The sequence below is a fragment of the Muntiacus reevesi genome, chromosome 17, assembly GCF_963930625.1.
Source record: "Muntiacus reevesi chromosome 17, mMunRee1.1, whole genome shotgun sequence".
NCBI lineage: Eukaryota > Metazoa > Chordata > Mammalia > Artiodactyla > Cervidae > Muntiacus > Muntiacus reevesi.
The window spans coordinates 42,684,686-42,698,590 of NC_089265.1; the positions used below are offsets into that span (position 1 = coordinate 42,684,686).

Sequence of the window (13,905 nt, forward strand, 5' to 3'; positions counted from 1 at the left end):
AAACACACACTGGAAGTTTAAACAGATAAAAACAGGTTGTTAGACTGGAACTATAAGGAATAACCTTGGCTCTTCTCTTAAGAAGGAAATGAGGCTACGTGGGTACAAAAAATAGATAAAGTGGGTTAGGTATTTCAACTCCAACTGGGAACTTCAAAGGTATTTCTTAAGACACACTTGGAATAAAATTTTAATTACCTACAAGTCAATTAAAATATAAGGAAGGAAAAAGTGTAGGTTTTTCTATCTGAAAAGATGAATGCAAAGATCTATAATATCCAGAAGGTTAGAGATTTGTCACCAAAGCCCAGAATTACCATGAGTCTAGGACAAGGCAAACCAGGATGAAAAGGGAGTAGTACTGAATACGGGGTTTCTGTTTGGGGTAAAGAAAAAGTTTTAGAAATACAGTGTTGATGGTTACAACCACTTCATGAATGTCCTATAAAGGCACTGAATTGTATGTTTAAAAATGGTTTAAATGGCAACATACTGTGTATGTTTTATCACAATAAAGGAGAAAAAAGGGAAGTACTGAGTTGAACAAAAATCTGTTTGGGTTTATTCCATAACATCTTGTGGAAAAACCCAAATGAACTTTTTGGCTAACCCAGTATTTGAAGGCAGACATCCAAGTGATGAAAATACACTTTATCCTCAAAGTGCCAAATTCAGGCCAAGAAAGCAAGGAGGAAATTATTCACGCATAAGCCCCACAGGGCTGGGGTCTCAGCCAAGGCTGTGGGGAAGGTGGGTACCTCCCAAGCTATCTCAAGTTGGCAGCTGGGAGGGCCAGCCTGTGCGTCACAGAGACACTGGTCTCCAGGGACCACCGCTCTGGGAGGGCCCTTCTCCTCCCAGGGAAGGCACCGAATTCTCTGCCCCTGGAGGAAGTGGGTCTGCCTTCACCCATCCATCCCTCTCTTGCCAGATTCTTTCTGGGAACTGACCAGCTTTAAAAAATATCCCCCAAAGACCCAACCCCTGGGCCTTGGTTTCGTGGGTCAGACTTCTGGAATAGGTATGGGGCTGAACTTACAATTCCATTCTGGACACTGAACCCCAGCTGGTAGCGAAGGTCCGGTCTCCGGATCAGCACAGTGGTCACCGGCGGACACCTCACGATATTCAGCTTCACCCGGGCCTGATTCTTCAAGCCCTGAAGTGTAAAGAGAAGGGAAACTGATGACCATGGAGGCTGTCACGAGGTAAGGGCAGACGGCACCGCAGGCAGAAGACGCTGCACTGAACCTCGGTACTTGGCCAGCTCTCGCAGTGCCCCTCGTCCAGGGGGACAGCGCCCGAGCTGGACAGTCCAGGCGAAACTCTGTTAACCTAGGAGAGAAAAGTGCCAGGCTTACATGGAGCCCTTTTGTCCCACTCAGCCTGCGAAGAGACTAGTTTCTGTGAGCAGGGAAATGGGCTGCGTTGAAGGCATCTGAAAAAAGCAATCATCTGTACAGTTGAGAGAAAAACTGCCACGTGTGGTTTCTGGCTTGAAGGATGAAGGATGTGCAATCTCTCTTCTAGACAGGTGAGAGACAGGCTTTCAAAAGGGACTTTACTCTGAAAGTCACAGTCGTAGCAATTCCTCCTTTTCTAACAAAGGACATCTAACTCATAGCAATGGCCCAATTCGTCTCTCACCCCTGAGGGGTCCTACTTCCCCATTCTCTCCGCCTGTCAGGGATCTTACAGTTAATGAACATTTCCAGGTGCGCGTGGGGAGAAGCAGGGTACAGGGGCAGGTCGGCAGGCAGGGAAGACCTCCTTGGGAGACTGAAGAGGGTGGTAGGACCAGCGCTGGTAGAGCAGGAAGCAGAAGGAAAAAGGCCTTGGAAATCATCTTCTGATTTCATGCTCCCTGGTAACTTATCCCTCCCTCTAAATTGGAATGGAGTGTAGAAGCAAAGTTGCTTTTTTAAAGATAAAGAGGGACTTCATCTGGCTTCTGAGCCTGAGCCTGGTTCTGACTTCAGCTGAGCTCAGGCCTGTCTTCCCACCCACTGAACATTTGCTCAGCAGGGACCAGGGCCCGGGTCTAAGCAGGAGCACCCCTAGAAAATCACCACAAAGCCCCTCTTTCCCTCATTTAGGCAATGGGAAGATTCTGCCCCTGCTCGTCCCACCACCAGATCGTGAGACTCACCTGAGAGGCAGGGGCCAGACAAAAGTCATTCAGTCCTGAAATGAGCTTCCCTCTCCCGTGTCTGCAAGGCTGTGTGCTCTGCCTCAGGGACCTCCTGCCTGCCCTCTGGCTACAGCAGGTGCTTTCCAGCCCGCTTCAATCTCAGCATGCACGAAGAAAGGCTGGGGTACACAGACCACTGGGCTTGTGGCCAGAGACCCTGCTCTGAGAGTGAGATGAGAAGTCAGTACTCCTGTCAGACGCCTGCCTCACTGGACCAGGAAAGGGTGCAGGCCTGCCACAGCTCCTCTCCTCCAAAGGGGAGAAGCTCTTCCTAAAAGATGGTACTGCAGGGTTGAGGCAGGAGATGGATGGACCCCAGGTTGAACAGTTTCTCCCCTGTGGACATAAACTCCATAAAAGCAGGATGATGTAGGAGGCTGGGCCCTGTCCAGATAAAAGACAAAAGACTACATATTCCTCATTCCTGAAGTTAGGGAGACCTCCCCGACTACACCTGTGCAGAAAATCTCCTTGGAGGTCAAGAGAGAGAGGGTGTCACCCTGTAGTAAGTGATGGCAACCTACCCACAGGCCTCTTCGCTAGAATCCATCTTGGCTAAGAGATACACATGCACACATGGGAGCATCCTGAGACACCTAATACACTCAGGACCAGGCAAAGCAAGATGACTGACCAAAGGAAACTCAGAAGAAATGCCCCATAAAGGTGATTCGAACTACCAGAAAGGCTGAGTCCGTGTGTAAGTCTATCCACACACACACCGTATTCTTGTTCCTCCTAATAAACACTTTACTTGTTTCACTACTTTCTGACTATATGTGGAAATTTGTTTCTGCACAGCTGATGGGTTAGGATCTTGCCACTGGTCCCAGCTGGTCTAGTGCCTGGGATTCAGTGTTCTCCCTGCCAGAGCCTGCCCTCGATATCTGGCTAGGAACCAAAATCCTGCCTCAGGGCGCTGCAGGCCGAGGGCACCCCAGATCAGGGGGAGTGGACATCCCGTCCTCCAGGAGGGAGCAGCCAACAGAGGAAGGACCGGGGAAGGTGGGCTCTGTCCCACCAAGTCTGGAGCGTCCCCTGCAGACGCCCCCCCTCCCCCACATCCCACCACCACCTCCATCATTTCACAGATGGGTCCAGCGTGTTCCCCTTACAGGCAAAGTAGAAAGAGAGGGCCCAGAGGACAATGACAAATTCGTTTCAGCCTGAAGGGTGACCTATAAATAGAAACCTGTAAATTGCACAGTCGCTGTTGCCCACTGTCACTCTCCAAGCAGTCTGCAGACACTCTCTCTGCGGGAGGTCAGGACTCCTGCTTTAGGTTTTTATGGATGAGGACACAGACATGGACATTACACCTGCCTTGTCCGAAGCTCAGTGGGGTCAGCACTGGAGTGATGGAGCCTCTGCTCAGGTCTCTACCTTCCTCACAAGCATCCTGCCAAGCTGAGAGGTGCAACTGGTGTGAGATGACTTCAGTGCCAACAGGATTTGTGGCAAGAGTGTGACCTGCCCCTCTCTGAGTGGCAGGAGTGACCCACACTCTTTCTGCTTCTAAGTAATGGAGATACGCTTTAGACTAACAGATGGATAGGGGGTTTTTTGGCCTCTAGTTGACTGGCTTTCTTATGCCACACATTTTCTGGGGATACACTCAATTTTGAGAACGACGCCTATAAATGGCCACAGTAGAACAACACACTCACCTGCACTCAGGAGTGATCTAAGATATCAGTTTTCTACTCACACTGGTAGCCCATGCTCCGTGACAGCATGGACTAGCCACACCAGGGGGACGGTGACAGCTGGTTGGCCTGGTGCCCAGTCAGCAGCCACCCCCATGCGTGTGAGCACCCCAAGGTCACTGACCATCAAAACCCATCCTGATGATGAAACCAGCCAAGCCACCTGTCACTGCACACTGACTCTTGCAGGCACTCACCTGGAGAGTCACAGGAGCTGTCTCCTTTAATCTCCTTGAAGAACCAATAGCTCTGAATATGCCCATTTCATAGAAGGGGAAACTGAGGCTCCACAACTCACCCAAGTTCACCCTCAGCAAGACAACGTCCCAGGTGTGTTTGTATTTAAACTCAGATCATAGTCTACTCAATGATCCAACACAGAGACAACTGGGTGCTGTGTGCTATTCATGAACAAGGCCTGCTCAACAGAGAAGCCAGGGAGAGTGACGGAAGAACGAACTTGCGCCCCCGGCCTTGCATGGGGCCGTGATTTTACTTTCCTACCTGGGGTGAGACTTCCTCAGGGCTCCTGCTCCCTGGCTGCCCACATCCTTTGGGGGTTCCAGGTTGTCCTCTCAGCATGTGCATTGTGAGGGGTTCAGTTTAACTCCCCAACTCCAGCTGCATCCGCGGGGTCCTGAGTTGCTGTTTTCTGTGGGACTGGAGCTCCCTATGGCTGGGACTGGCTTGCGGTGGTGTGTGTGCATGGCAGGAGCTGTTACCAGCATCTCTCGTGGTTTCTAGAACAGCTCTAGAAGGCTGCTCTGCTTCTAGAAAGGTGTTCAATCAGGAGCAACAGAATGAGCCAAGGTGATTCTGCCAGAGTAAGGGCAGTCTGCAGATCCAGGCCTCCTGCATGACAGCCCATCCTGTCACCTGTGCCCAGGGGGACAAGCGCTGGAATTCTGCCCCCCAGTGTGACCACAGGGACCTGATGAAGGGGCCTCTGCTGTGGCAGCAGACCTGGGCTCCAGCTGCGTTTCCACCACCACAGCCCAGGGGCTTAGGCTCTCTGTTCCACCTCCTTCTTTCTCAGTCTCCATGTCTTCAAAACAAAGGCTGACACCCACTAAGGGCTCTTCCATCTCTAGGTGTGACAGTTTCGACCCTTGTCATGCATTTTTCTTCTTTCCTAAATGCATCTGCTGACAACACCACATCTCAACCATCGTGCTTAGAACCAGCTATTTCTAACGTTACAAATCAGCTTCTCTTCTGGGGGCGTTGCTCAGACACCATTTGTACATGTATTCTCTCCCCCTTGAGTGCTGCCTCTCTCTCATCCAATCAGTAAATGCGTACGGATCCCCTGCAACGTGCCAAGACACGAGGTGCTGGGACTTGGTGGAGCTGGGCCTCGCGGAGCTCGGGGAGGGCTGTGGGCACAGAGGCAGGGCAGCCAGAGTCCCTTCCCTCTGCCTCCTCATCACAACCCCCCACCGCCCACCCCGAGCCCAGGAGGGCGCGGAAAACAAGCGCAAAGAATGCTATAAACAGGGCGGCCAGAGTCCCCTCCCTCTGTCTCCTCGTCACACCTCCCAGAGACCAGAGCACAGAATGCTGAAGACGAGGGGCGTACTGTCAAAAACAACCCTCCAGACAAAGCTCCCTGCTTTAAGTCTAACCCTACGCGTCACTGGGTGGTTCAGGTGTGCCTGTGAGCTAAAGGAAAACCGTGGAGAGCTCCAGAAAAGCAACAGAAGGACTCTGGGTTCTCCATGTTACCTAAAAAGTTCCCGTAGGTCCAGCAGGCTCTTTCCTTTTCTGTGAACGGAATTTAAGATGCTGACGTGTCCCTTGATCTAGACTTGGGATACTTGCTGCAAGATGAACCTCAGAGAGACAGCAATTAAAACAGGCAGACCACGCACACACGTGCTCTGCTGTTCCTCATCTATGCTCCAAGGTGGGTTCCACTAACGTGGGTTTCTCAGCTGCCCTTTTATTGGAGGTGCCAATTTAAATAAATGGTCATTTCATCCCCATGACAACAGTGGAATGGTGCAGCAAATTAAGAAATATGGTGGGAGGGTAAGAGTAGGGAAGAGGGGACGGAAAAAGAGCGAAGTCAGAATGGTCTCCATAGCAACAGGAAAGCAGACCTGTGATGACCCTGTTGAAGGTAAGAAAGCGGTGCTCTACTTTCAAAAAGAAAACAGATCTGAAGGGCAGGACCGTGGAGGTGAGGGTGTGAACAGGTGGTCCGCTAACACGCTTTGCCTACCACTAATTATGCTTTAGGAATTATGACAGGAAAAATAAGAGCAAGGGAAGAAAGTATTTAAAACAATTCAATACCTTAATCTATTCTAGAAATGTACTCTGTCTGCTGTAACCAGGGAGAGAAAAGGCCAACACACATTACAGTGACGAGATGCAGAACACTCGGCTTTAGACTCTTGTTTCTCAAAGTCCAAGGCTGGCCAAGTCATCACGCAGGAGTTTCCTGAAAATGTAGAATCCTATCCCAGGCCCGCCATTTCAGAACGTGCAGTTTAATAAGATCCCTGAGTGATTCAAATCAGAGTTTGCAAAGCACTGGTTTACCAGGATGAGAGCTGCTCATTAAATTCATCGCAAGGAACACAGACACAGCATTGAAACAAGTAATACTAACGCAAAGCCTTGAAGAGGCCCAGGATGGTCCCCTGCAGTGGCCTAGAGGGTGGGGTGGGGCAGTGTGAGCATCCGCTCAGGTGCAAGCAAGAGAGATGTTTTTAGATAAAAACAAGAAAATAAGCCATTAAACATCTTCATTCCATACTGGTAATTCTAGCTGAAATCAGTGGGAAAATGCTCAGGGTGGGAGTGGGGAGAGGGGGATGTGGCAGGGCCAATCACATTTTCCCATTTGACAAGGTCGTGCATCCCACAGCGCCATCCTAGCTGGGGCCTGCCTGCTAAGTGCTTCTCTGCCAAGGGTGGCCACAAAGGTGCTGTCTCTCTTCCTTTCCATCAGTTACATCTCTTTCATCATCACATGGCCTTTTAATTTTCCAGTTCCAGAGAGACTCCATCTATAGACATCAAAGGTCAGCTACGTGTGCAAATAAACCTTTTCCCCTTAGGAAAGTGCTCAGACAACGTGCTGACTGAATCCTGCGCTAGTCTGTCTCCCCTTTGCTGTGTGATGCGCTGGACGGCAGGCCAGTCCCCGGGGGGCCCAGGGGAAGGCAGCGCTGGCCTCACGGGTCTCACAGCCTCACCTATCTGCCTCCTTTGTGCAGAGGCAGGGAGGGGTGGAGGGGGGTCCTGGACATGTCTGCACCTCTGAGGAGCTGATGACTTATCTGTGAACTGGATGTTTGCCATTGCCCTCCCTCGTGGGCTACTTTTTATGAAGAGGAAGGAAGGTGGCTAGTGCCAAGGGCTGGGTGCCGCCCGGCTGGTGTGTAATGGGCTCGGGTATATAGCCCCACAGTCCTTAGGAAGCCCGGCTTATTCCCACCCAGGCCCCAGCCCCATCTGCACTCAAGTTATCCTCTCTTCTGGCTCCTCCTCCCCACACCTTTCCCCAAACAACCCCCACCTTCCGTCACCAACCTCCCTTTCTCTCCCACACTGAACTACCTCCTAAGGCAGGCGTTCTCAACCTACGGACATTGGGCTGGGTGTTCCTTAGTTGGGTGGATCATCCTGTGTATTGCAGGACATTTGGTAGCATCCCTGACCTTAGGAGAGTCCCTTGGACAGCAAGGAGATCAAACCAGTCCATCCTAAAGGAAGTCAACCCTGAATATTCATTTAAAGGATTGATGCTGAAGCTCCAATACTTTGACCACCTGATGCAAAGAGCTGACTCACTGGAAAAGACCCTGATGCTGGGACAGATTGAGGGCAGGAGGATGGGATGACAGAGGACGAGGTGGTTGGATGGCATCACTGACTCAATGGACATGAGTTTGAGCAGGCTCCGGGAGTTGGTGATGGACAGGGAAGCCTGGTGTGCTGCAGTCCATGGGGTTGCAAAGAGTCGGACACGACTGAGCGACTGAACAACAACTGACCTCTACCCACTGGATGCCAGCATCTCCTCCTCCCTAGCGGTGATGACCCAAACAGTCTTCAGACACTGCCCAATGTCCCCCACAGAGCTCAGGATCCCCCAAGCTGAGAACAGCTTCCCTAGGGTCTGACCATAGATGCTGCTGGAATGATATCAGGGTGGCCGAGCAACCTGGCTTCACTACTGACACGTATGACCTTGAATGATTATATCATCTCCCATGCCTGTTTCCTAGCCTGCACAGTGGCACCTACCCTCCAGGAGGCCGCTGTGGGGTTTTTCCAGTGAACATACGCATTCGAGAATGGTCTAGTCACTGCTATTATCTAGAATGATCTACTCACTGCTCTTATCAGCCCTTTCATTCACTCCTCCCCAACGAGACCAAGCTCCTTGGGATGCAGACGGTGTCTAACATATCTGATTCTCAGGGCCCCTCAACGGTTCACACGCATGCACAGGTGTTCAATAAGTAACTTGCTTCTGGTGTGAAAGTGCATGTGTGAACCTTGGCACGTGTGAGTGAGAAGCCAGAGGTGGGTCCTCTCTTTCTATTCCTGGCCCTCCCTGGCTTTTCCATATGGTCACACCATCAGGTCAGCCTTCCCAGGCTGGCTCAAACCTTTCTCTCCCCACCACAAACCTAGTCCACTGTCTTGTCAATTCCAGGAGAAACCCCCAAAGGCCACTTTCCTTACCCCTCCTTCAAGATTCACCAAGATCCCACCACCACCAATCGACTCTAAAAGCTCTTAGCATCTCAGCTCTATGTTGCCATAAGGGTTCCCTGAATCCTTTCAATGATAATTATCCTCCAGATGCATACTGTCATTCTGGCTGCTCCACAGTTCAGCTCAGCCCAACAGAAGCCCAGTTAAACATGTTTGAATGAATATGCATGTTTTAAAGTAGGTTCTGTAATCTTATCTTTAATGTATGTTAAGCAAGAGGTAAAATTTAAGTGTAAGATATAACAAAAAGAAATGAGGCCAGAAAGGGCTATTTCTTTCTGGGTGTGATTATGAGTTTGTTTCATTAAAAACAAACAGGCAAGACACAATGAAAAGACCACCGTCAGACTGGGAGGATGTATTTGCAGCCAAGGCAACCAAGAAGGGTTTAATTTCCAAACCATACAAACAGCTCATACAACTCAACAACAACAACAAAACCCAACTGAAAAATGGGCAGAAAACCTAAACAGACATTTCTCCAAAGAAGAAACACAGATGGTCAATAGGCACATGAAAAGATGCTCAATATCACTAATTATTAGAGAAATGCAAATCAAAACTACAGTGAGGTAGAAACTACCACCTCACTCCAGTCAGGATGACCCTCATTAAGAAGTCTGTAAAAAACAAATGCTGAGAAGGTTTAGAGAAAACGGAACCCTACTACACTGCTGGTGAAAATATAAGTTGGTGCAGCCACCATGGAAAACAGTACGGAGGTTCCTCAGAACACTAAGAATAAAATTACCACAGGATCCAGCAATCCTACTCCTGGGCACATATCCAGACAAAACTATAATTCAAAAAGACATATGCACCCCTGTGATCACAGCAGCACTCTTCACAGTATACACGTCATACAAACAACCTAAATGTCTATGCACAGAATGGATAAAGATGCGGTACACAGATACCACGCATACCACTCAGCCGTGAAAGAGAACCAAACGATGCCATCTGCAGCAACGTGGAGGCAACCAGAGATTATCATATGAAGTGAAGTAAGTCAAAGAGAGAAACAAATACCATATGACATCACTTACATGCAGCGCTAAAAGACGACAGAAATACACCCATCTACGAAACAGAAACACGAAAACAGAGAACAGACTGGTGGTGGCCAGGTGGAGGGAGTTGAGAGAGGGATGAAGTGGGAGGCTGGGGTCAGCAGATGTAAGCTTTTAGATACAGAATGGATAAACAGCAGGTCCTACTGTATAGCACAGAGAACGATAATTCAGTATCCTATGATAAACCATAATGGAAAACAATATACAATAAAGAATGTATACATATGTATAACTGAACAGCAGAAATTAACACATTGTAAATCGACTATACTTCAATAAAAATATTGATTAAAAAGCAGGCAAAAAGAGAAAAATTCCTGTATAACATTAAAAAAGGAAAAAACAAACTGTTCTATACACCTACACCTTGACCTTTCCTCCACCCGAGGCCCCTTGGCCAAGGATATTGTCTCTTGTGATTTCTTCTGCTTAGAATAACTATTACATGAATTCATATTTATTCATATTTATTCTCTCTCTCTCTCACACACAGAGCCATGTTCTAGTTTACAGTCTTTCAGGAAACCCCAAGGAACCAAAGAAAGTCATGGGATCCCAGTGTGCCTGTACCACAGTGCTTGCTACAGAGCTAGTAGGGTCTCCAGATATTGTAGCAGAGGGAAAATATTCTTGTTCCTATTGGCCATGCAATCAGAAAATTCCAATGTGCTCAGGAGACTACACTTGCATGCTTCGTTTCTAAGAAAATCTAATTTCTTCTTCTTAAATACTCGTATTCAATTTTCCTTTAAGTAGCTCTTTTCAGTCTTATGAAACAGCATCAATTCAGGTTGAACAAGAAATAATTAAAAAAAAAAAAGAATTATGTCAGGTTGCAGAAGGTGTACACAGATGGTACCAGTTTCCTTCCTTCCACTTGGCATGAGAATCATGTTATGCGGCTCTGGGGAGCACACACTCACCTGGATCACCGTGGGGGACAGTGCTCTGCCATCTGAGGCATTTCCTTGACTTGTGATAGGGATGGCAAGTCACCTCAGGCACACCTAGCTGACTATATGTGAGTGTTTTGATTACTGAGCTGAGGAAAATTCTGTTGAGGCTGAGTCTTAGTGGGAGAGAGTGCTGTGATTGATTAGTGATGTCTGCAGTGGGCACGGTGTTAGTCAGTGGTGTTATATGAGCCAAAAATACCATCACTGAAAAAAACAGTTTCAGGGAGGAATCTGTACAGAGCAAAAACAGCTCAAGTGCAAGTCCATGCCTTTTGTATTTGTGTCCTTCTTAGTGGCTGGTACTCAGAATATGTTCAATGACTTCACGTCATTTGGGGTTTACAATGGAATTGGACTTTTCCCATCTCTGGTTACCTTAATGATGCTCTGGCAGGTCGACAGAGGCAGGCCCACCAGGCTGGTGCCGTTGATGGACATGATCTGGTCCCCAATATTCAGCTTCCCTGACTTCTCTGCCGGGCCTCCGTGCATCATGTTGGCTATGATCACAGTTGGCAAGATGGATCCCCAGCCAGACTCCACAATCACCACACCTAGGATTTCCCCTTTCTGCTTCTCTATGAAGACCTGAAAGGAGAAACACAACACTTAGAAATGCTGAATCAGCAACCATCCAGGGTAGAGAGAGAGGTCAAGGCATTTCCCCTGTTCCTGTCCTGATGAAACATGACAGACACTTCCCTGATGACTCCAACCCAGACAAATGCTGTCCTCTCTGTATTCCATGGCATCTGGGGATGGTAAGAAACGATGTCATGCAGGCACATACCCCTTTTTTGTAATTCTTATTCTGTAAAAGTCATCCTGCCTTGGGGCTTCCCAGTGGCTCAGTGGTAAAGAATCCACCTGCCAATGCAGGAGATGCAAGAGATGCAGGTTCGGTCCCTGAGTCGGGGAGATCCCCTGGAGTAGGAAATGGCTACCCACTCCAGTATTCTTGTCTGGAAAATCCTATGGACAAAGGATCCTGGCAGGACACAATTCACAGGGTCACAAAGAGTTGGACTTGTACAAGTCAGACTCAGCACTTGTACCTGCCTTGGTACTACAACCACATGGGGTGTCATATTTTGTTTTGTTTTTCCTAAAGTCTCCAGCGAAGGGCAAAAGAGACTGTAGGTGGGGGCTCTGGTGGGATCTTCTGGTTTCCAGAATAGCTTTTGGATTCTACCACAGATCCCCTGTTTCACAGTGCCTCATAAATTCCCTCCAACATTTAAGATTTTTGAGTTAAAAATAAACATGCATTATAGAGACACTTCTCTGCAACAAGAAAGTTAAGAAAAAAGAAAAAGGTTGGTAGTGCAAAAACACTGGTCCTAGATATGCGTCATTACTGTGGCCTTCCCCAGCTGGGCAGAGAAGCCAGGAGCTGGTTTCAGATATGTTCAGTTTGATAAGGCAGACACACCATAGACAGGTAAGATGCTTCTTGGAAGCAACCAACAAAGAGTATGTGTGTATTTATTTCTTCACATTTATAGATCCACACATGCTCAAACACATACTGGAGTGGGGGCGCTGGGGCCTGACAAAGTCCCTTCATAGGCTGCTGTCCTCCTCCCCCCGCTGCTGCCACTCACAACTGGCCCCTTTCCTGCAGAACTGCCCTAAGCCACATGGCCGTCACCACCTACTAGGAGTTGAATCATGTACCCCTCCACCCTCCAAATTCATATGCTGGAGTCCTAACACCTAGTACCTCCAAAGAGGGACTTGTTTGGAGATTGGGCCTTTTCATAGGCAATCAAGCTAAAATAAAAATGATTAGGGTGGGTCCTAGCTCAATATGATTAGTATCTTTATAAAAAGGGGAAATGTGGCCACAGAGTGAAGACAGAGCCGGGATAAGATGACCATCTGCAAGCGAACGAGAGGCCTGGGATGGGTCTTCCCCCTCACAGTCCCTAGGTGGAATCAACCCTGCAGACGCCTTGATCTCAGGCCTCCAGCCTCTAGAACTGGAAGACAATGCATTTCTGCTGTGGAAGCCCCCAGTCTGGGGAACTCTGAGCACAAGCAGACTCACCTACCTCCGTCTGACCTCACTGCCAATGACTGATGAAGCCTGGGCACAGGCCTGCCAGCTCTCTTGGATCCAGGTGGACAAGACGGTTCTGTGATGTGTGGCCTGGTGCTTCCATTTGGATCAGAGGCTGCTCATCCCCAGCAAGGCCACAGTCCTTCGTGGCATCCCCACCACCCACTCACTGTTTCCTGAGTGCACCCTGCCCCCACCTCCCCACAGATCCCTTGAACCAGAATTCCCATCTCGGGCTCTGCTTCCAGGAAACCTAGGACATCTAGCATCCATGAATGAATTGAAAGATCACTGGCCTACATCTTGGGCATAAAGTCCAGGCCCCTCACCTTGGCTGGACTCTCAAGCCTGCCAGTCCTGACCCAGGCCCAGCATTCTCTCATATGCACAGTCCAGCCTCAGTGTCTCATCTGTGGCTCCCCAGATGGTTCCTGAGTGTATGAAACCTCATGCTTCTGTTACTGGGGTCCAGCCCTCTGCACTCCTCTACACTTTTCAGAGAATACCCAGACCCCAGAACAGGTCAGATGGCCCTGCTTTCCTCCAGCTGTTCCTGCAGAGTCCCAGGGAGAGCCCAGCAAACCTCATCTGACCCCAGAGAGCTGAGACTAGCTCCACTCTGCTAGGCACAGCTGTATCTGAATAGTACCCATCCAGCATCATCGTTTAAGATCCTCCCTTTTATAAATGTGTCCTTTCCTAGACCGGGAGCTTGAAAAGACAGGTTTAGGTCCTGTCTGCTTCTGGAACCCATCCCAAAAGTCAGCTGTGGATCACAGGGGGCAGAGGACACCCTGCCTCGCTGGCCACGGCCCTCAGCTGACGTCTTTAATGACCTGGGCCACACACGAGGGGAGCCAGAGATGGGCCTGAGCCCTCAGCAACGTTCTGTGAACACCACGCTCCACCCCGGCACTCTGCCTTCACCTCCTCAGTAGGCAGGCCCAGCTGGCCCCGCCTGGGGAACAGGTTCAGGGAAGTACTTACATCTTTGCAGTTTTCTGACTTGGAGAAGTGGATGAGGTCGTCGTTGTACATGTCCTGGGTGTTGAGCAGGTCACTGTACTCCTTCTGGCTGAGATCTTCAGGGTTAATCCCATTGGCTCTAAGGAACTCCTGGTATGCCACGCTGAAGGCCTGCCCGATGGACTGTGCGATCAGCTGGGCCTGGAGAGGAGAG

At 49.2% G+C, this 13,905-nt stretch overlaps 1 protein-coding gene across 2 annotated transcripts in view; it reads right to left on the reverse strand.

Annotated features, from left to right (window-relative positions):
* APBA1 (amyloid beta precursor protein binding family A member 1) overlaps positions 1-13,905 on the reverse strand; it is a 232,670-nt gene that overhangs the window by 5,492 nt on the left and 213,273 nt on the right. For both annotated transcript variants that reach the window (XM_065908282.1, XM_065908281.1), the window contains 3 exons: positions 13,713-13,892; positions 11,039-11,251; positions 1,040-1,159 (listed from right to left, as the gene is read on the reverse strand). In XM_065908282.1, coding sequence (XP_065764354.1) covers positions 1,040-1,159; positions 11,039-11,251; positions 13,713-13,892 — 513 coding nt within the window. The remainder of the gene's footprint in view (positions 1-1,039; positions 1,160-11,038; positions 11,252-13,712; positions 13,893-13,905) is intronic.